At 42.0% G+C, this 24,196-nt stretch overlaps 1 protein-coding gene across 1 annotated transcript in view; it reads right to left on the bottom strand.

Annotated features, from left to right (window-relative positions):
- The window catches only part of LOC144783025 (cytochrome P450 2G1-like), a 367,886-nt gene that overhangs the window by 142,512 nt on the left and 201,178 nt on the right, over positions 1 to 24,196 (bottom strand). Inside the window, exons 6-8 of the mRNA XM_078662213.1 lie at positions 6,907 to 7,048; positions 3,389 to 3,576; positions 1,074 to 1,215 (exon numbers count right to left, since the gene is read on the bottom strand). Of these exons, the coding sequence (XP_078518339.1) occupies positions 1,074 to 1,215; positions 3,389 to 3,576; positions 6,907 to 7,048 (472 nt within the window). The remainder of the gene's footprint in view (positions 1 to 1,073; positions 1,216 to 3,388; positions 3,577 to 6,906; positions 7,049 to 24,196) is intronic.

Here is a 24,196-nt window from a genome sequence, read left to right as displayed (position 1 = left end):
GTGGTTCCTACGAGCACAGGGGTTGCCTGCATGATGTACAATGAGACAGGAACATTCTCATCTGTTTTAACGTACCTGGTTTTTTAAAAGTGGGTGCAGGGATGATATCTTTTAACTATTTATAGTATTTATGGACTTGGCAACTTTGGAACAATTAAGGGACCTCTTAATTTTGTAACTTCTGAATAATGAAACTGATTTTTAATGTTTGGATTATTGTTTTAAATGTATATATGTCTTTTATGAATTTGAATTTGAATAAAGACTAATTTGACTTGTATATCTGAAATACATTATAAGAAAGTAGGACTCCATTTGCACAATAACAGCAAATTTTGAAAGCTAAATTTAAAAGTGCTTATAATATATTCTGAAATAAAGTACAAATTGCATGACGTTGTGTTTTCTTTTGACTATGTGGATTGGAAACTGATTCTTCTATGATTGCTGTATCACTTTCATAAGATAGAGCAAGAGACCAAAGTAATAAAGGATGAAAGTGCCAAATCCTACCTTAGACAAGTAGTGTGAATTCTGTGACATTGTAAAGGAGCTGGGCGTTTGGCCAAATTACTCTATTTAGTCATAGAACTTCTTGGTGTATTGCAATATCCTTATTTTGAAAAGTAGGAGGTTTTCCATCGCATATATCAAACAAAGGGTATAATACACAATGAAGTAGACAAATGGTTAAATTATACTCTTCCTGTGTTGATTGTAAACCTACACTATAAAAGATATTGCACATCACCTCATATATCAGGGACTTGCTAAGGGATCTTTGTCTTTGGTCGCTTATCCTTGTTTGTTCACGGTATTCCTTGATAATTAGCAGTATTCCCACAACGTTCAGTGAGGATGCAATATCTCATGTATCTCAGTGTACATGCCCTGACTACAGCAGACAAACTGGTACGCTTTACATAATACGTCATTGTGTTGAATTACATTTCAATAAAGCAATTTACGTGACATTTCCTCTATTTAAATAACATAGAAACAAATTAACTTCATGTTTATGAGTATATTATAAAAATCAATAGAGCAATAGAATACCAATGTAAGTAGAATACCTGTGGAAAATGGAAGAAATGCCTCATTCCTCTTAAAGGTACCATCGTTATTCAGGAAGTGATTAGGATTGAAAGTTCCTGGGTCTTCATATTTTGTGGGGTCTTGTAAGACTGAAGATATAATGGCAAACACTTCCATATCCTAAAAAATATTAGCGTAATGTAATACTATTCACCTTACCCCAGGCTGCTGCCACTAAGACCATTAAGTAGAAAAGCTTATAAATTTCAATTACCACTTTTACAGGACAGTAAATTGATGAGCTGTCAAGTTTGCTATTGGGAGTTGCTTGAGTAAGCTATTAGCACATGACTTATCTTCATTCAATTAAATATGTTTAATTATAACATTTGCAATTACAAGACAACTACAAACAGTGAAACATGAAGCACTAGGTAATATTTATATATGAAGAAAGACCACACAAATGTACCCCAGTTTCTAACGTACTGTGCAATTTAGCACATTTCCTCAATGTAAACCTATTGAATTAATTGCAATGCCCATAATTATTTATTTCCAAATAGTACAGAGTCTACCATGAATGGGAGAGTCTAGCCGGAAACGGGATTCGGAGTTTAAATGCCAAAACCCATTTCTGGGATTTTCCCCATGCACATTTTGCCTGTCAAATGCAGGCAGAATATATCACAGGAGATGTCCTTGGAATAAAGGGGAAATTTGCAGAGATCAAGGCGCTAACACTGATTACTTTATTGCTCTCCTTTTTGAAGTTTTAGACTCATAACAGTGCATTAATAATTCATACTGCACCCTGTATTTACTGTACCCTATACTTTAGAAAACTCCTGGAGTGGTATTAGCATCTTCGGGGCAGTCTACAAGGAAGTGCTGCAGCGTGGCACCGCAAGCCCTTTGGCTGAGCCGTGCTCTGCCACTTCCTAAGCACTGGGATGCCACATATTTACAAGAATATGTCGCATCTCTGTGCTTCCCCCTGTACTGGCACACAAACTGCAGCCATGCGCTGGCACAGGCACCCTTGCACTATGGTGCAAGTATGCCTGCGTCGTGGGGAGGTTGTTTTTGTGCAGTAAGGGTCACCTTCCAGCACAAAAATAATCACTACAGGCATTTTCCTCTTTCAATGCTTGATGTAGAATGCAGCACGCATTGAAAGAGGAAAAAACGAAAAGAAATGAAAATATTTCTCATCGTTGCGCCTTGCTACGCCACCTCTAGGGTGGCGTAGCATTCAGACGCATCTCCAGATTTATGTTTTCTCGTAAATCTGGAGATGTGTCTTATTCCATGGGTGTTGCATGGGAGCACAGACAGCAACACCCAGGAAACACCCCTTCCACGCAAAGTGCTGCGTGTGAAGGGGCCGTTTTCACTAGGAGAGGAAAAGTCACGCAGGGTGGCTTTTCATGTCCTTGAAAATATAGAGGAGCCCCTGCGCCACCAGTGAGCCACGAAATGTGACATACTGGTGGCGCAGGGGGCTTGTAAATCTCACCCCTCGGTTTCTATAAAGAACTTCTGGTGAACCATAATGTGTTAACTTGTTGCGAAAGAAACATTTTAGGACACTGGTTTATCATTTTTAGACATGCATCCCCATGGCGCTACAGAGATTCTGACAGGAACCATGAAAGTCTCTAATTATTCTATGTTATCTACACATATACTGTGGCCAAGTTTTCCAGTCTGGATCCAGGAGGAGGGGATCCGTGACAGATTTTAGGATACCCACATAAGACACATTTACACACATTGAATTCGCTTGCATAGTCAATCAGTGGTTATCCAAAAAATGTGAATGGATATTTGATATTTGATATTTGATATTTGTGTGTATTTGTAAAGCGCGAGCGTTCGCTCCCAAGGGATCAGCCCTCTTGGCCAATGAAACATTGGTCTTAACATCTTTGCAACCTGCATTACAAGTTACATGGCATTGTTGAGTGAACCTACAGTGAATGAGTATCCTTTGTTTCAGGTTGTGTGGTGATTTATTGCACTGATGGACTACAGTATATAAAAGCTGTGGTTCTTTTCAGGATGGCATTGCTGTCTTTCTGACACTCGTTCACGGAGTATCTCATTTTCATGACGAATAAGGAAACCTACAGCAACCTACACATCGTCCATGGCATGCACCCGCGACCTGAGCACATTCATTAAAACAACTTATAAAAACGTACAATATACTGTTTTCACAGTGACAAATTGGTGTTTTTCGCCTTTCATTAGACAGACGTTTCTATGTATAAGGTACCGCTTATAAACACACTTCAGCAAGCACCAGGTTTTTTTTTTAAAGAAGGAAGAAATATGTATGAAAATATACCTTCGGGATAGTGAATCCTCTGAACTGTGTGTCTTGTACCACAGTGTGTGGTACTCCCATGGGAAAAATGTCACTGTATCGTTGAACCTCGTGGATAACAGCATCTGTATAGGGCATCTTAATCCTATCCTCGATAGCAGGCCTGCGGATTCTGCCAATCACTTTCTCAATCTCCTCGTAAATCTTGTCTGTTGGTAAATGGTCCATGTAAGAATTAAGGCATGTTGAGAAACACAAGGAGAGCATTTTATGCGCTGTGCCTGTGTGGATATGCAGGCATATTTACGAGGTAGTCTTAATAGTAAACAATTTTTCAATCATCAGACAAGGTGCCCATTTGCGATCAAAAACCTTGTGGTTTGCAAAATGACGGGATTCAAGACTGTAAAAAAACCTTTTGCGAATAGGAATCGTGCTGGCCTCGGAGGGAGTAGGCAGTGGTTCAAGGGACCACTGCCTGCTCACCCTTATGTTTTCCAAAATAAAAATCAAATGTATTTCAAACGCAGCACTGAGGGGCATATTAGCAACAAATAGCGAGAATTATCGCTAATTGTGAATAGCGCATTTTTTTTTATCGCCGGATATTATCGCAGAGATAACGTGCTATTAGCAACGTTTATCTCCAAAGTGATTAAATATCCGGCGATAGCGGCTCAATGCGTGAATATCGCTGGAAATCCAGCGATATTTAGGCATCATCGCTAATGGGGACTTAACCTGTATATCTACCTCTTATTGGATAAACAGGTTAAGAAGTGTCTGAGCAGGCGTTAGGTTTTGGCGATAATCGAGCTTAGCGTGAGTTTTTTTATCATTTTGCCTGCCTTGCTAATAGGCGATAGCTGTGTTAGCGACTGCTTTCAGTCACTAACAGGTTGGGTACGCCCACTTTGCATGTCATTAGCGATAAATATCGCTGAGATGCAAAGCCGGGCCCTAAACCTGTAGCTATCACCTACAAGCTATCGCTAACTGCTGTTAGCAACAGCTTGCTAATAGGACGATAAAAATGTTGCCGCTTTCCTTGGAAAAAGTCCAGCTAAAGCGGCAATATCGCCCTTGCTAGTATGCCCTTGAATCTTTAAAGAAACACCGACTGCTTTTAAAAAAAAGGTTTTCCATTTTGGAATGCAATCATAGGCAGGCCTCATAGCAGTGACTGCATCCAATCACAGGGTCTAGCAAATGTCACCCTGCTTATTGAATATTAATTAGGCAAGACCTTATGTGATCCTCCTGCAATCCGTCATTATGTGAACCGACCTATTAGCACATAGGTTGGTTTACAAAATACTATTCCATTCACAAAAAGTCAGTGAGCAATTTTAAAAACCTTTTTGGGAATGGAATAGTACATCAGGTCATTCTTTCTATAAGAGGCACTTCGCCTATTTTTCGTTTATCTATTTTTTTAAGACAGTCATGAACATATGCATACTTAACCAGCACATTCGTAAAAGCAAGTAAAGAGAAACATATCTGCCTATATTCTGTCCTACCAACTATTGGCAATAAACAATACAAACACAATATATATATTCCATGGTCAACCATGGAATTTTGGTGGATCGTGTTAGGGACGCAGGACTTCAGGGTTCGGCTCTCAGCTGGATTATGTCCTTCTTTGGAGGATCGCTCTCAGTCGGTCCGCCTCTCCCACTTTATTGCACCTAATGTGTAGTCAACTTGCGGAGTGCCACAGGGATCATCATTATCATCCCACCTATTTAATCTGTATCTATTCCCTCTGATTCTACCCTTAAGGAATATAAATGTGAGCACATTTATTTAGGCAGATGATCTGCAACTAATATTTACCATGGACAACAAACCTGATTCCATTTCTGAATTCCAATATACCATGCTGCACATCGGCAAATGGATGAACAGCAACAATTTCAAGGTAAATCCAGAAGGTGTTGCAGTGCTTTGTGCAGCCCTTCTCTATTATCACAAGTGCTTTCATACACTTAGCTCACATAGTCTACTTCTGGAAGGGGCTGTGAGCAGTTCCTCAAACCCAGAGCCATCGCCCTTAACAGGGGAATGCAGCTGCAGAATGAAAACCTGGTTTTTGCTGCACAGATAATGATGGTAAGTCTGGAGATGCTATATTCGTGTCTCTGGAGAGCCGCCCTGCACCTGGAAACATGCAGAGATTGTATCTCCGCTGTAATGACCTATAGAATGGAAAAAATAAACTTGCTGCCATAAAAATGTCCTTTCTGTTTATCAAGTTTTCAGGCGAAGGAAAAGCAATGTCCCATTTTCCTTGTTTAAAACTGTGGCTGTAAGTATGCTCTGGAACCTCCTTTCTCTATGATTGATGATTATGACAACAAGCATTGAGTTGTAAGAACTCAACTGGAGTAAGTTATCATATTTCAACAGCTACATCATTTATTCATCACAGGTGATTACAAACTTGACAGCTCGATTGCAATAACGTCATTAGAGATGGGCGTTTACCGGAAGTACAGGCTTCTAGGCATTATATAGCTAATTGCAGATTTTATTTAGGAGTGCCACAAAATAATTTGAAACTGAATGGGGGAATATACCTGTCAGTTAAATACTTCTCTGAATTTGTGACAACATAGGGCTAGATGTAGGTAAATAGGATTTACCGATTCTAAAATACCGAATATTACCGATCGGTATTTTAGAATCGGTAAATGCTATGTAGGTAATAATTCGGTAAAATTTACCGAATTGTTAAGATTCGGTATTTACCGAATCAGTAATTGCCATTCATTCCTATGGGCCTGGAGGCCCGTAGGAATGAATGTAAATTACCGAATCGGTAATTACTGATTCGGTAAAATAGGGAAAGAGTCAAGGGTGTCAGGGTGTCACTTTGACACCCTGCTGCACCCCTGAATTGTGCTTGTGTGCACATGTGGCACACATACATGCCCTAAGGGCATGTATGTCTGTCACATGGCACAGGTGTAAATGCACAGATTTGCATTTACAGAGGTATTCGTTATTTACCACCAACTAATAGTTGGTGGTAAATAACGAATCCTTAACCACTTGGCTGCTAATGACAAGGGTAACTCGTCATGGAGTTCCCATTGATTTCAATGGAAAGTGTTAATAAATGTCTCCAGGGCCTTAGCATCCAAGTGGTTAAAGCACAGAAGCACTCTTCAAAGTGCTTCCTACATGTCATTTACCGATTCGGTAAATACCGAAACGGAAATGATGATTCGGTAAATACCGAATCGGTAAATACTGATACGTAATTTACCGAATCCTCCCATACATTCCAAATGCCCAATACCGGTCGGTAACTGCCGAAATTCGGTAATTTCGGCTGTTACCTACATCTGGCCCATATTATTTTAAATGAAGGAATGACTGGTGTGCAGATGCCCAATCAGCTTTGATTTGCAAAATGGCACATTGTCCCTTGATTATTGAGTGAAAACATTTGATACAGTGATACATAAAAAGGAAGCAGTAGATGAATGATCTATTACAACATGTATTACTATATTAGCCTGAATTACCTTGAATGTCTGGATATTTTAGCAGAATTAAGAGAGCATGTTTTAGAGTTCGGTTCGCACCGTCTGAACCAGCGATGAACAAGCCCAAAACAGTGATGACCATGTTCCTCTTTTGAAATTCTGTGGAAGGATTTTCTTTTTCCTTTGTTGGGAAACACAAAATGCTTTTTGTTAAGATGCTATTTTGGTTAGATTAAGGTTCACGAAAGAAGACGAGCACAGTTGCGGCTCGTAATTATTGCGGATGGGGGCCGGGGGGGTCACGCAGGGGTTATCGCGCGGGTGTTACCTTGGGGGTGGTAAAGTATGAATAAAACTCAAACTTACCTGATTCCAGTCCTGCATTGCCTCTGCTACTGGGCCGGTCCTGAACTGGAACAGGAACAGGCATGCTCCCTCCCTTCCTGTAGCCAATCACAACGCTACAATGGCAGCGCTGTGATTGGTGTGAAGTGCCGGACACCTGTTTGGAGGCCATTTTCTCTAAGTAGGCTGCATACAGCCTACATAGAGAAAATGTAGAGGGTGCATGACTGCTTTGGTCTGCCCCAGGGCCGACCAAGCAGTCAGGGCACTCAGAGTGGTGCAAGCCACTCCTCCACGCTCGTCCACCCGCCCTCCCAAATCAGGCATAGCCTCCCGCCCGCCCCCAACCAGGCATACCTGTGCCTTCTGCTTTCTCGGAGTGTGAAAAGCAGAAAATAAAATGGCATTTAAAATACCATTTTATTTTCTGCTTCTTGCACTGCGAGAAAGCAGTTGAGCGGTGCTGCTCCGCCCTAATGAAGGAGCCGCCACTGGACCAGCAAGATGGTCATGTATTGGGTAGTGTTGAATATCAAAAAAGCCTTACCCTTTTAAATCTGCAAAGTTTACTTTCACATACTTATGGTCAAGCACAAGCGGGCAGGTAAAGAGGAAACAGAAGTATTGGGTGTTGCATTATCATTACTGCAAGGTATTCACACAAAGTCAGCCGTCTTGCCCATTCCAGTCCTTGCAGACAGCATCAACCCAGTCTAAAAAACAATCCTAACTTGTTTGCCTCCAAATATGACTACCACAGGGAAATCTTGACCGGTGACCCAAATAGGAGAGGGAGAGTAGGAGACTTCCTGGAATTACTAAATGCAATTTTTCCTTTCCTTTTCCGAGAGGGAGAGGTGTGAACCTAGGACTTTGACGAAGATGTCTATGGGCCTAATGTAGAAGTTGGCAGAGGGGAACACTCCATCACAAGCGTGATGGATATCCCGTCCTCTGTATTACATCACATTCTATCCAATGAGGATCATAATATGGCAGATAGGATCTCCATCACTAAATCACATTCTATCTTATTTGGATCATAATATGGCAGACGGGATATCCGTCACGTTTTTGACAAAGTATTCCCTCCCTCCTCTTACTTCTATATCAGGCCTTTGACTTGGAGTAAAAAAGATAAATGGTAAGTAACCTAGTCATTATCTATCTTTTCTGTCTTCCTTATCCCAATCCTTACAATTGTAGCGTATACCCCAGTTCTTCATAAACATCAAAAAATACAGAAGTGTCTACGCAGCACAGCACAAAATGAAGATGTATTACACGGGAAACCGCATTTATGACGCTGTCAATACCACGCTGGTAGGTAACAACGTAGGCGTTACATCGTCATCGTTGTTACCACGCATGACATTACATCGCAAGTCGTTTCTACGACTTGCGCTAGATGGCGTGCAACACCAAGGAATGTGTTGGATTTTAAATCCAACACATTCCCACTGTTGCGCTAACTGAAGTAGGAATAGTAATTTATACTATTCCTAAGTCCATCTAGTGCAAGTCGTAGAAACGACTTGCGATGTAAAGCCATGCGTGGTAACAACGCGGACGATGTAATGTCCGCATTGTAACCTACTGCGTGGTAATGTATGTTGTTGTAATGTCATACATTCGTATTACACAATGAGTGTGAGAATTACCTACCTAATTAACTTTGGAAAATACACATGTACATAAGGAAGAAGACAAAACTTCCCCTACTTCTTAATCTATAGTCTGAAGTGAAAGTGTGTGAGCATGTCCAGGTAGATACAGTACAAATGTTTTTCAAAGAGAAGCCTTTGAAGGCTCTGCAGAAGGATGTGACTCTCATAGCCCTGAACATCCTTAGGTATAGATACTCCTGCTTTGTGGTAAGTCAATGAAATTAGGGTTTAAATCCAATTACCTAGTGCCGTAGGAGCGGAATGATTGCCCTTCTTATCTAGGCTCAAAGTCATGAAAAAAAAGCTGCATTTCTAAAAGGTGTTGTTCTTTCAAGGTAAATGGACAAGGACCTATGAAGTTCAAAAGAGTGTAAAAGGATTCCTGATACAAAGATGGCAGAAAGGTAGGTATCACAATTCTCCTATGAATTAACTGATAATGTAGCAGCAAGCCACCTTGAAAACGACATGTCCATTCTTCAACTAAAACAATGGATTAAGGGACCCACTCACATAGCAGGGCACACACTAGATCTTCTGTTCTCTAACATAGAGAACATTACAGTTAAAGAGACTAAGGCAGTCATATGGACTGACCACTCATTGATTAGGTTTACTTTCTCCACACATGAGAAATCAGCAAGAACCACCAAACGCATGCTAGCTTCATATAGAGCATGGAAATTGGTATCTCCTGACTCATTTCAGCACCACTTTTCCCGTAATAATCTAGCAAGTCTGGAGAAAAAATCCCCCTCCGAGTGGCACTGCTCATGGAAACAGAAATTACCAAAACATTAGACCAATTTGCACCTAAAACCAAATACAAACCCAAGAAAACAGTATCTGAAAAATGGTATACAGTAGAACTTAAGACGCTGAAAAATGAGTGTAAAATATTGGAACACAAATGGCGGATGTGCAGATTAGACTCGGACAAATCAGCGAACAAAACACAACTCAAGGGCTACACACACGCAATCAAGAAGACAAAAAAGGCATATTTTACACAACAGATTAATGAGAATACAAACTCAGCAAAAGAACTCTATAAAATGACACAAACTTTGCAAGCCAACCTGCATGTCCCAAACCCTGCCACCCCTAGTAGACAATTGTGAAAAAATTAGTAGTTTCTTCGCAGATAAAAATAGATATGATCTATTCATCATTTAAAAATATCCCACCAGAAAATCCCATTAATTGGGACAATACTAACCCTCACCCAGACAGCCCTGCGCATTTAGACAGCTTCACCCCTCTTACAGAAAATGAAATTGCCATTGCAATGAGGAAGTCAGATCTGGATCCCTTCTCGACCCATGTCCACACTTTATTTCCTCACAACTCACGCCTATTCTGTGCCCTTACATTACACAGCTACCTTTCCAGAGGTATGGAAACAAACTTTAGTAACTCCATTACTTAAGAAGGTAGGTAGACAGCTAGCCAACTATCTAGAATCAAACAAGCTGCTGGATCCCACTCAAACAGGATTCAGGGCCACCAACAGCACGGAGGCAACCTTCCTGGCTGTACTAGACAATAAAAGATTACTGTTGGATCAGGGTAAGGCGGTAGCCCTAATCCTATCAGACCTGTCGGCAGCGTTCGACACGGTCTCCCACCACCTTCTACTGGAAATACTACATGAAAAAGGGATACATGCTAAAGCCCTGAAATGATTGAGCTCATTGTTATGTAACAGAACTCAAACTGTACAGCTGGGGACCTTTTCATCCACCCCGAAAAATCTTAAGTGTGGAGTTGTGCAGGGAGCGTCCCTAAGCCCCACACTTTTTAACGCCTATGTCTCATCCTTGGCAAAGGTTGGCATGAAATGGGGCTTTGGAATGTGTTCCTATGCGGATGATACCCAACTGACAATAGCCATTGGAAACTAGCATGATGACACCAAAACCAAACTCAATAATTGTCTTACTGAGATGGCAAATTGGATGTCAGAGCATTGCCTTAAGCTCAATGTGGAGAAATCAGAAATCCTGCTTCTCGGCGGAGCAAATCACATTTGGGATTCCACCTGGTGGCCCCACTCGTTGGGCATGGCGCCAGCACCAAAACAGTGCGTCAAAAATCTGGGCATCACCATTGACAGCACCCTGTCAATGAAAAACCACTTGCAAACCCTGTGTGGTAAAAGTTTCCCCACCTTGTAGCTCCTAAAAAGGTTATTCCCATAGATCCCTCTGGACAGCAGGAGAACCATCACGCAGGCTCTGCTGGTCAGCAGGTTGGATTAAGGAAATTTATTTTTTGTCGGCATGCCAGACTATCTGTTTAAACGCTTGCAGGTATTACAGAATGCAGCAGCTAAACTGGTGTGCAAAGAGAACAGATACAGTTCAGCGACAAAATGCTTAAAAAAGCTCCACTGGCTGCCCATGCGCCCAAGAGCACGTTTTAAACTTCTAGGGCACGCCCATCGGGCACTCCACCACACAGGACCTAAGATTCTACTGAATAGAATTAAATTCTATACCCCACTTAGATGCCCACAGTCACGCTCTTTAGCACTAGCTGAGACTAAATGAATCAGTAGGAGTAGGACAGGTGGACTTTCCTTTTCGCACCTCGCAGCACTGCTTTGGAATGAGCTGCCACTGGAGCTACGACTAACCAACGAATTTACGATGTTCAAGAAGAAACTTAAAACATATCTATTCCCCTAACCGCCGTCTGCCATGACCCCATCAATCACAAAATGCTTCACCACTTCTCTGCTACTCCTAGCGCCATGATATCCCCACAGGATGAATGTCGCGCTTTATAATAAATAAAAATAAATAAATACATTGATGAAAAGAAGAGGAGATTTTGGGGGAGAAGGATGGATCTGGTTACCAAACCTCTTTGTCACAAAACAAATTACTAAAAGGGTCATGACTCAATAGAGTTCCAATTTACTCTCACCTCTTCCCTGAAGTAATTGCTGCAAGGAAAAACATTTTCACGGGCACAAGCTTTAAAGAAATGTAAAACAGATATTTGAATGGGGGCTCTTATACTTATGACCTGCAGAATCTCCCATGAAAGGGCAGGGCTGTGTACAGCTGGTCTTCCTAAGTAAAAGAGCTCTTGAGTAAACAAGCAGCTAAAGGATCGAACTGGACAATCAAAGGACCCTTTATTGCCTTAATAACTGCCCACTGGTGGATAAAGCCAGCCCTAATTGAAAACAAGGCATTAAGAATTCCACAATTATGCACCTTCCTCAAAGTGATGGCACACTTTTTCTGTTAACATGTCACCTGGAGAAGTTTATCCAGTGACCTTTCTAGAATTGTTAATTGAGAGGGCTATATCTGGGAAATACAACAGGCTTCTAATTCTGACTTTCAACCCCAGACTCCAAGAAAGTTGCAAGAGGAATGCCTCTGGGAGAGCTCGAAACCTCAGGGGAGAGGGATTTAGAGGGACGAACCCAGTAGGGGAAAACAAAGGCAGTAGCACCAAGCTGGAACTACCATTTAAATATCTACTCTCTCTTCTCCATGATCTTGTCAATACTCTCCTTATGAGAGGAAAGGGAGGAAAAGCAAACAGGAGACTTCTGGGCCAAAAGAATCGCAACCCAGCCACCTTCCAAACATATTGGTGTGGAAAAAGGAAGCAAAATCTGTGAAGCTGAGCACCCTGGCAAGAGGCAAAGAGATCCACCCATGTCTCCCTGAAACACCTCAATATTTCCTGGAAAATCTCATATTGAGTGGCATAGACACAGAGGAGGGAACCGCACAACTCAGAGGCTCTGCACGCCAATTCCCCCTTTCCAGAAGTCAGACTGCTGTCAGGGAGAGAAGGTTACTTTTTGGCCAGACACCAATCTGGCCTGCTAACTGACCCAGAAGATGAACTCTTTGTGAAATACATTTGAATCATGGATCAGGTTATTTTCCAAACCTATAAATTCTTTGTCAATTTTATGCACACTTTGCTGTGGCTTGCAGGGTCAAATGCTTACTTCAGAAAAATGGAGGGTAAGTATATTGCAAACAACCAGAAAGCTTAGTCTATTCAAACAAAGCCTTTTTAAGGTGTTCTGCCACAATATTTAAGTTGTATTAATGCTCGCACTTCTGTCGACTCCATAATATACCCTAGCAACATAATGTCAAGGCAAGTAGAGGTTGAGAACTGTAAATCTATTCTTCCCTTTAATAATATGTTGGTTGTTAATATTGTCGGGTAGATAAATATGCAGGTTGATTATATTGATCACAATATTGTGACATTCAACCATTTGTGAAAACCTGCTTGGAAAGAAGGCAAGGATTTCTCATTAAACGTCCATTTCTGCACCCTATTTAACATTCATTATCCTACCGTGCTTGAGCCCACTCGTTCGGCTCATAGAGAATAGTATAAACTGGAAAAAAATCCGCTCCTGGGAACTATCTATTCTTCTGTATAAATATGGTTTCTTGAGTCTCCTCCAGGCTAAATTTAATTATATCTACTGATTGTTCATTTACCAGACAAACTATAACACTGTGAAGTGGTAAAAATTGTTAGGTTTTTGTGCAGGTGCCATGCTTCTATAATAATTAAATACTGGTCTTTTCTTTATGACAGCAGGTAGTTTTTGCTGAGGCATCTGATTATGTTTTATCATTAGTATTTCTCAATCAAACCATCTTAATGTATTCAAACAGTCTTTTCTTTGCTTACTTTTCTGCGGCCAGCTGCTGCCAGCTGCATTCTGGAACCCTCTCCCCCCAAATTGTGTAAATCAGGTACATCATTTTATCTTTCATCTTGCATGTGATTAAAAGAAAATCAGCAATTAACATGCATACACTCTATTAGATGATGGTTTTGTAAGCCATTCCAGGGGACTCTATCTCTATCAATATAAGTAGTGTGTTTTGTATATGCATATCAAATAAAAGATTGCCCCCTCACCCTGCAATGTAATTTGAAATAAAGGATTTTACTTGGAGGGTGAAAGCCTTGACTAATGTCATTGAATATTTTGGCCAATCAAATCAGTAGACCATCAATGGATCTAGCCCTCTCTCTTCTCAGCCAAGGCAACACATGAAATGAACCATGTACAATAAGATAGGTCTGAAAGCTAAGTCTCAATTTATCAAATTTAGCAATAAAATCTAAAAAAAAAAATTTTCAATTTAGTACAGATAACAGCTAAATTCACAACATACACTAAAAGTGCCTAATTCACTGTGGTAAATTGATTCAGTAGCAACAATTCAATTGAAACCACCAGTGAAGGTTAGGAGCTCATGAGAAACCTCTATATTTTACTTTTGAGTTTGTTAGCAAACACATAAGTGGTAAAATTCCAAAAGGGTTATTTTATTATTCTCACAGGTATCCTCAGCAAAATTGCTATGTAAACTGGTCTCTTGTTCAGGTAGCCACATAAGCAAGGCGGACAAAAAGAGATCATAAACTTCAAACATCTCAAACACAATCTCTCACACAGTAAAAATAGAATCCAGTTCAGGTCCTAACTTGGGAGGTTGGAGGTCAGAAGGTATATGGCTCAGTATTTTCAATTAAAGATAACATATCCTCAGAAATTGCAACATTAAGATACATAACTCTCAATACAGTGTACTCCCTCACCATTTAACTCTAAAAAAGTACTTCAAGTGAGAGCCCACAGTAACCCATTAGGCACCAGGAGGAGTGTCTCATCAGCCTCTGTCATGTAAAGTATGCTCTTGAATATGTACACCAAATGAGGCATCAAGTATTTAGTTATTTTATAATAATTTACAGCTCTTCAGATGTGTGGTATGCTGAGTTTAGAAAGAAATGTAAACATTTTCATTTCATTTCATTTATAAACTTTATTTCGATTTAAAAGAGATCACAAAAGTCAACACAGTACAAGCACAGGGTCTAAAAATCATCAATAAACATTACGTTATATTATCCCGACACACATGATTGTGACTATATCCTATAATACACTTTGTTAAAACTATAAATAATTTAATACAATGCTAAAACCCACCTATGTAGTGGGCCGAGAACAGTCCAGCTTTAAAAGGAGCATCAAAAAGTACAATAAAATTCATATGCAAGGAAGTAACACAGTATTAAAAAGAAGAAAGGGGGCGGAAGATTACATGCGCCTCCCTACATACCAGCGAATCACCCACACCCATCCCAAAAACGTAGCTATGGCAATCACATATGGGCCATCCATTGCGGTTTTAAATAATCTGAATGCCTCGCTGTGGGACCTGGTCCCCATAGAAAGACACAGGGGTTTTAGCCAACATCTCCTCGGGTTGTGATACGCTGGACATGCAAATAGCATATGGGCCACAGTTTCATTCCTATCAGGGCAAAAAGGACATTTGCTAAGGTTGGCATGCAAATTAGACCACTTTGAGGTGAAAGCCTTGGTGGGTAAAGTACCCACTCTGAACTGATGGAATAATTTCTGATCACGAGTCGAGGAGATTAGATCCTAGTACTTTTCGTAATTAGGTACGGATTTAATGTGTAAGAAGGTGCTTGACAGGGTAAGACTACTGGAAGAGGTGAACTGTCGGGAATTGATCCAGTGCCAATAAGCTGTCTTTAGCTCTGATTTATTGGGAAAGACACTTCCCTCTGGGGAGGTCCACAACCGATTCAATCCCAACTCACTGAGAATATTTTTGACACCCCTAAACCACTCAATTTTATTGTTCACATCCATATCCAGAATTTTCCGCACGGCCAACGCATAGTTGGCTAGTTCAGGAGTCACCTAGAGTCTTCTCCAGTATAATACTGATCTGTAACGGGCAACATCTCTGATGGAGTCACACCCCAAGTTCAAATAAAGAGGAATTAGGGGACCACCAGTGGATCCAGATTCGCATGCGCCCACAACTCTGAACCATACAAAATTGCTCCACTGATTTTAGAATTATAAATCTGCAATACTGGGGCCACGGGTTTGGTGTAGGAGCGACTATGCTCCCTGAGCAGCACACCGGAAAGTTGGGCATGTCTAACCGTAAGACAGTCCACTTGGGGCTTCCAGCTCATCTTTTTGTCTAGGGTTACCCCTAGATATGAAAAAATCTCTGTTTGCTCTAAGGCACCTTCCTGCATCCTTACTTCACCGATGTGTTTAAAGGAGTTCTGGAGGACCATAAACTTCGTTTTGTCAACATTGACAACAAGGTCATGATCTTCACAGAATCTTATCAGGGCACGTTAAAGATCCTCTCTTGTTTTGGATACGATAAGAGTATCATCGGCGAACATTAGCAGTGGGATCTTTTTTCGACCTAGACTGGGGGCATCAGTGGGGCAGTTTTCAAAGTATTTCAAAACCCCGTTTATATAGATGGAAAATAGGGTGGGTGCGAGAACGCACCCGTGCCTGACCCCCTTTTCGTCCGGGAACTTATCAGTGGTGTGACCTACCGTATCCCACCTAACCTGGGCAAAGTTGTCTGTATGCAATTTAACAACAAAAGACAAGATTTCCAATGGCATGCACAGCTTTAAAAGGGTATGCCACAGTTTGGAGCGCGGGACTATGTCAAATGCAGACCTGAGGTCCACAAAAGCTGCGTAGATGGAACCTCTCCCCAGAGTAGCTAGCTGTTGTGCCTGGTTTCTCCTCCTTTCTAGTTGCTCAAGCCAGTGTGAGTGTGGTGTCTGCGTGGAATGTTGGAGTGCGTGATGTCAGTGAGTTTAGAATGTGAGAGTGCCTGTGTTTCTGTGGAATGACAGTTGAGCTGTGTGGGCTGAGCTACTAACATCTTGCTCCTGGTGGGACTTTCTACTTACTATCCTGGACCTTAAATTACCATCCTCTGTAACTAACATGGAACTTGTACCGATCTACAAATAAACCTACATCTTGGGTAAACTACTTGGCTTCCTCCGGATTCATATCATCATTTACCCACAACATTTGGAGACGTTTTTGGAAAAGGAAAAGAATTTACAGCGTGCAAACTTCATGAATAAATATACAACCAGTAATGAAAATGAAGAGAATAGATCCCATGTCTTCTGCTGAAACGGAAATGCTGAAACTGAAACGGAAATAAAGTAAGAACCACCCTGGTAAGTCCCACCAGTGTCTTTTTACAACAGACAGCCTACAAACCCAGGGTGTGTTTTTAATTAATATTCGCAAATGATTTTGCTGTAAGAACTGCGTGCTAAAGTAGCTGAGACTGATGTATCACCTTCTCACCATGCGTGAAAGAGTTAAATTTGAAAAAACAGCTTCGAGCAATTAATTACTGACTGAAAGCGTTTTGTGAGCTTTGGGAGCTGTTTAGAGTGTGGCTCATACTTCGACATTATTTATACCAACTTGCAAGTGTTCTTTGAAGACAAGGTGTTCTCTTCGTCTGTGTTTAACCAACATGAATTTGACTGCGCAATCCCTGAAGTGAAGTTATACTTAAAAAATGAAAGTCAGCGTGTACTTTTTTTTAAATGATGCCATGGAAAATGAAAGTCAACAAGAAATTTTAAAATAATGCCATTTGCTACTCGATGCTAACCTGGGAATACCGTTTAACTGGGCGCCTGTGTATCTGCGTCCGCTCTGATCCTTTCCCCTCCTTGCCACTTTCAAATATGATGACGTTTTGGAATCTTTCTGTGGCTCAGTGGAGAAGCGAAGTCCTGTGTTCGTCACCCTGCGTCACTGCCATGCTACATGGAAGTACTGTCTTCGTCATTCCGCTTTACGTAACGTGACGTGAAGCGTTTCTATTTCCTGCCCGGTTTCCATGGCTGCACTTTTCTGATGCTTCCTGATTCGACTGTGCAGCTTGTTCAAAGTTGTGGAAACGGTGACATCAGCTGTCTTCATGTTCTTCATGGGACTATCGGACCATTCTCTTCAAGAGTGCAGTACGATCTTCGATTTCGTGGTACAATTTTGAGCGATGCTGCCATCATCTGGCTAGTTTGTGTACAAGTTTACAGCCAGCTTTAAGAAATGTTTTTGCTTTGGTTTACACATACGTTTAGTGATCTTCCTACGTGAATGTTGATTTATGATGTTTATGGATTACTCGTAATATGCTTGAAATTATTTATTCAAGTTATGCTGAATCTGTATTATATTGGCAATTAGCAGTTTTAGAGTTACGCCACAGTCTTATTTACAAGTCTTTTGTTTCTGCAGTTATGTATACTGTGTTTTGCGCATTTATTTTTATTTTCTCCATCTCGTAATTGGGTGTTTAGTACAGGGTATGTTTTGATTTGGCCAATCTAAACATTTTAAGGGGTACTAAGTTTTATCATTAGGGTAGTTCAGTTGCGAGTATTGGAGCTGGTCTCCTTATATTTGTTTCTATTCAGTATAGGTGTGCACGCCTACTTACTGTTTCTACCTTTTATGTTTATTTTAACCTTGCTTCACCCTTTACGCATGTTCATTTGATGTTGTTGATTAAGCGCAGGTATTAAGAGTATGTGGTATTAGATTAATGATTACATAACAAGTATTATAGTGCAAACTTTAATATTTAGTTAAATACAGGTGTTAAAACGCGATATGCTTCAATTTCTCTAAGTGTTATACGGCACAAGTATATGGTGCTATACAGGTGTTAAAACGCGTTATGCTTCAATTTCTCTAAGTGTTATACGGCACAAGTATATGGTGCTATACAGGTGTTAAAACGCGTTATGCTTCAATTTCTCTAAGTGTTTTATGGCACAAGTATGTGGTGCTATACAGGTATTAAAACGCGTTATGCTTCAATTTCTCTAAGTGTTTATGGCACAGGTATATGGTGCTATACAGGTATTAAAACGCGTTATTCTTTTATTTCTCTAATTATTATACAGTACAAGTTTATGGTGCATTACAGGTATTAGAATGCATTGTTCTTCAATTTGATAAGTACAGGTTTAAAGTACAGGTTACAAAACGTTATTATTAAGGAAGTGTAGATATGAATACGTCTTAGCGTTATTATTGATAAGCTTAAGTATTGAGTTTACTTTGTTAAAGTTGTGCATTCCCATTGTATGTATAATGCAGTAAGGTTTATATGTATAATGCAGTAAGGTTTCTACACTATGTTTTTGCACTTTAAGTCTTTTCAAGTTCGCATTGTTTAATTTTTTTGTGAAGAAAAGGGAATATGTGCCATGTTTTATGGTTTATCCTTTTACTTTGGTTCTTTGCTTCCTTTATCTTTTCACCTTTTTTTCTCTCTCCCTTTCCTTTCGATCTGTCTGCTTCTTTGCAAGTTTATCTTTCATTGTATATTTGCTTAGTTGTAGGTTATTCTGTTTATTTCCTGTGAAGAAAAGGGGATATGTTGTGCCTGGTTTCTCCTCCTTTCTAGTTGCTCAAGCCAGTGTGAGTGTGGTGTCTGCGTGGAATGTTGGAGTGCGTGATGTCAGTGAGTTTAGAATGTGAGAGTGCCTGTGTTTCTGTGGAATGACAGTTGAGCTGTGTGGGCTGAGCTACTAACATCTTGCTCCTGGTGGGACTTTCTACTTACTATCCTGGACCTTAAATTACCATCCTCTGTAACTAACATGGAACTTGTACCGATCTACAAATAAACCTACATCTTGGGTAAACTACTTGGCTTCCTCCGGATTCATATCATCATTTACCCACAACACTAGCCAATAGATAAGAATGAACCTTAGCACCTGGTCCACTGTGCTAATACATCGTCGGAAACCAGCTTGTAGGTCTGACAGGATGTGACAATCGTCCATCCATGTCAGCATTCTACCCAGTATCACTCTAGCCACAACTTTCTGAATGCAATAAATCAGGCTTATAGGCCTGTGATTTCCTGGTAGTGAGCGATCCCCCTTATTAAATGGGAATGATAACTGCACCTGCCCAGGAACTAGGAATTACTCCCCCTTTATCGATGACATTCATTAAAAGTTGGATATACTTTGCCCAGGATACCGGATCTTGCACACGAAGGTCTGCAGGAATGCAGTCTAGACCCGGAGCCCTACCTTTTGGGACTTTGAGGAGGGCTACTTCTACCTCCTTACTGGAGATGCTAAGGGGAAGAGGGGGCAATGGCACAACTAAGGTGTCCTGAGCGCCTGAGTAGTTTGCGAATTGACCTTTGAAGTGGCGGACCCACTGATCGGGTTCCACATAATTAGTGGGAACTTTACCCGGGTCCCCACTCCCCCATTTCACCAAGTGCCAAAATCGCGTCATATCCCTCCCAGAACAGGCAAGGAGAAGTTCCACCCAGTGGGCCTCATCCCATTCCCGTTTAGCATTAGATTTTACTAGCATATAAACCTGCCTCCTCTCTTATAGAGGCCTGGTCCTTACTCCTAATTGCGGCTGCCAAGGATTTGTAAGCAGCACGACATTTGGGGTTATACCACGATGCTGCCTTGCTGGCGGATGATACTGGGCCTTTTTTGTTATGTGTAATAATAAAACCTTTTAATTGATTAAAAAGATGCTCGTGTGTCTGCAATACTCTATCCCTAGCTTTCCTCAATTCTGCCTCTGCCTGAAGGGTATCAATGGAATTTGCTACAAGGTTACTCATAGTTTGCAACTTTTCTTCGTCAAGTGCAACCTTGCACCATTTAAGGCATCGGGTGTCATTAGTCAGATGGCCTTCTACCAAATCCGGGCAGTTTTGCGGTTGTTCTAAGTTTTTAAGGGCAATAGCCCGCATAGAAACTAAGAGTGGGTTGCGGTCACTCTCAGGCCGGGCTACCACCATCATATCAAGCAATTCTGGCCATAATGCCATATTGATAATAAAATAGTCTATACGACTAGATCGGTGCCCGTTGCTAAATGTTGGGACCCCAAGCTTCTCGGACTTTGTGCGGCCATTAGCTGCTCTTAACCTGTGTCCTAGGCAGAGAGCTTTTAACTGGAGTGCTGCTCTGGTCCACTTTTTTATGGGAGAAAGATCCGGTGGTGGGATTGACCACTGGTCGTTCTCCTCAAAACTAAAATTTATATCCTCACAATCAAGTGGTTCATAAGTGCAATTAAAATCCCCTGCGATTAAAATGTTGCTATTTCCTTTGTGTTGCGTTAAAAAACCATCTAAAAGGTCTACTGTGTCAGACGCCTTCCCACCTTGCTGACCCCTAGAATAAAAATTAATAAATACAATGTCCTGGGTATTACCATAGGATAGCTTGAGAATAAGAATGTCCCATGAATCAATAACAATCTCCTCTAAATTGTAGAAGTGGAACTGCCTAATCCAGATTGACAAGCCCCCCTTCGGTCTTCCCCTTTCTCCCTGGACCGCTGGTTTAGAAACATTAATGTATCCCTCAAAGAACACCTTGTCCACTGCCCAGGTTTCTTGGAAAAATATGATATCCTGTTCCTCAATAAATGAGGTCCATTCCGTAGAGGTTAATTTGCTTACAAAACCCGCAATGTTCCAGGATGCTATTTTAAGAACTGCAGGAGGCTCCAGTGGTGTACTTAATGGTAAGCCTAAATCAGAAATTGGCGTAAGAATGGGTAGAACATTATCACTGATAGTACAGGGTCGAGCCATGTCATTGGCGCAGGACCCCGATGTGACCAGACTACCCAAACTATTAGTGTATGGCACTCGATTTCCCCTACCACAGGTATAGTGCACTCGATTACTCCTACTTTCCTGAACCCGTCGTGAGGAGGCATTGCTTGGCTGGGACGCTAGACCCAGTCAATCAATATCCTCCAAATTGTTGAATGATTGAAATCTATTAAAAGTTGGGACAGAGTACTCATATATCCCCTGAGCTGGTGGTACACAGTTACTAACAACCCTCGGCGTTTGCACAAACCGTGTGTCTTGATAGAAGTACCCAAGAGGTAGGATGGTTATACCTTCCTCACTCAAATACCGTGAGCCGGCCCTATCAAGAATTGCCTTGACTAGATGGGGAGACCCAAAATTAACCACCACATAGTCGCCTCTACTTGTTTTCTTCGATTTGCCTATCCAAGCAATTCTGCTTGCCATTTTGTAGCCCCCGAATAACTGACCCCCCAACCTTGTTTTGGAATCTATTTAAATGGAGGGCCTTGTTCCTCAGAGAAACCCAATTTTCCTCAGCACCAGATTGCAAGTGGGGTACATTAGTAAGGACAATAGTATAGGATGTTGCCAAGGGGGGTAGATTAAGAGTTTCATTACAGTAATGACTATTCGAACCTCCCTGTAGGGCCCTGCTATGAATGCCGCTCCCTAGTGTTTCTCTTCTGCGTGTTACTATTGTGTTAGGAACCAATGCATTGCCCGTTTGATGCTGGGGGGGTTCTGCCATAATTGTGCTTACCAACGCCTTATTGCTAGTAGGTAAAAAAGCAGGAACAGTTGGAACTGTAGCCAATACTTCACTAGGAGCAGTAGGACAACTTAAGGTGTTACTCGATAATTGGTGCTCAATGTTAGTTCATCTTTGACCAATATCTAACAATTTTAGTACCAACGGATCAAACTTTGCCTGTAGTAGTTCTTCAAACTTGGCGATAAGCCTCGCCTCCACATCACAAGGCATCTGATTAAAACTGATCGGGGAGCTAATGGATGTGGGACTGGGAATCTTGGGAGTGGCAGCCTCTTGTTGGGTTGGTGGCCTTTCTTGTCACGGGGGGCCCTTTGGTTTTGGCCACTTTACTAGCCTGATGCAAAGTCGTGGGGAGCCCACCCGCCTTCCTCTTCTTAGATGGAGCTGAAACTCGACCCTCACCCTTTTTGACCTGTGTTTGGCGCTGCTGACGTGTTAAGATCATGTCAGGAGAGGTAATAGTAGTGGTATGATCACTCGCTAAAGGTGAGGGTGAGGGAACATCTAACAACGAGGGAGTATGGCCAGGAGATGATTGCGGTGGTAGTTCTACAGCGGAACCCACACCCTCTTGGGGACAGACTAAGGTAACCCCAGCAGATACTCTACGGGGATCAAGAGATAATCTTCTTTGGGTGAGCTCGATCTCTTTAATGAGAACTGATTCGGCTCTCAGGAGAGAAGCATCGAGTGTCCCAACGACCCCCTTCTGGGTGGTCTTACTCATATTTTACTTTTAAACCCGAGACCTGATTAACAAGAAAGAGACAGGGGACTACAAAGAAAAACTTCAACAGATCAATCCCTAACCAGCACTGAATAGGGGCCAATTGAGAGGTGAAGGGGGGTGACCCAGCCTAGCCTCCTCCGGGCTTCGACGAGCGTGGACGGGCCCGTCCTTGGCCCGGGCATGCCCGCGCGCATCCCACGCTGCGTGGGACCCAGTCAGTTTTTAAGCGCCTCCTGGCGCAGGTCCGTGACACGTTGCGCCACCGGGAATTCTGGGTATTATAGTCCCCCTTGGCGCGGCAGTATGGGCACTGGCTGAAGGATCTCGGCCACCGACAAGAAGCAGCGGACCTTGAAGGAAGGAAGCAGCAGTCCCCGCAGCAAAGCAGAAAGCAGGGATTTCCCCCAAAAGCAGGTCAGGCTGGAACAGGAAATAAGACAATAGCGCATCCCGCGCTGCGTTGGGCCCAGTCAGTTTTTAAGCACCTCCTGGCGCAGGTCCGTGACGCATTGCGCCGCCGCAAATTCTGGGTATTGAAGCCCCCCCTGGCGCGGCGATATGGGCACTGGCTGAAGGATCTCGGCCGCCGACAAGAAGCAGCAGACACCGCAGGAAGGAAGCAGCAGTTCCCGCAGCAAAGCAGAAGTCAGGGATTTCCCCCCAAAACAGGTCAGGCTGGAACAGTAAATAAGACAATAGCGCGTCCCGCGCTGCGTGGGGCCCAGTCAGTTTTTAATTGCCTCCTGGCACAGGTCCGTGACACGTTGCGCCGCCGGGGATTCTAGGTATTGTAGTCCCCCCTGGTGCGGCAGTATGGGCACTAGCTGAAGGATCTCAGCCGCCGACAAGAAGCAGCGGACCCCGCAGGAAGGAAGCAGCAGTATCCGCAGCAAAGCAGAAGGCAGGGATTTCCCCCAAAAGCAGGTCAGGCTGGAACAGGAAATAAGACAAAAGCACGTAAACATTTTCTCTATTCTTGGTCAAGTTTGTCAGACTCATAATAGCCCTTAAAACTGTAGCCATTTTCTGGGGTTCAACTACCTCCACCAAAACTTCAATAAAAAAAGAAAGAAAGCATCACAGATGATCAGAGTATTAGTATCCTCATGAGAAATGTGAAGGGCATTGAAGTAAGAATCAGAAGATAAGATAAGTGGCTAAATCTCTGAACCAGCATGGTTGTATCAGCAGTTCATGATTTGTAGCCTGCACAACCATGGTTTCTACAATACCATGTGAAAAAGAAGGAGACGATTTGCAAAATATATAAATAGCCTCAAGCATGTGTATCTAG

The sequence above is a fragment of the Lissotriton helveticus genome, chromosome 9, assembly GCF_964261635.1.
Source record: "Lissotriton helveticus chromosome 9, aLisHel1.1, whole genome shotgun sequence".
NCBI classification, from domain to species: Eukaryota; Metazoa; Chordata; class Amphibia; order Caudata; family Salamandridae; genus Lissotriton; species Lissotriton helveticus.
The sequence above is the reverse complement of the archived record's forward strand: the minus strand, read 5'-3'. Positions and strand labels throughout refer to the sequence as shown.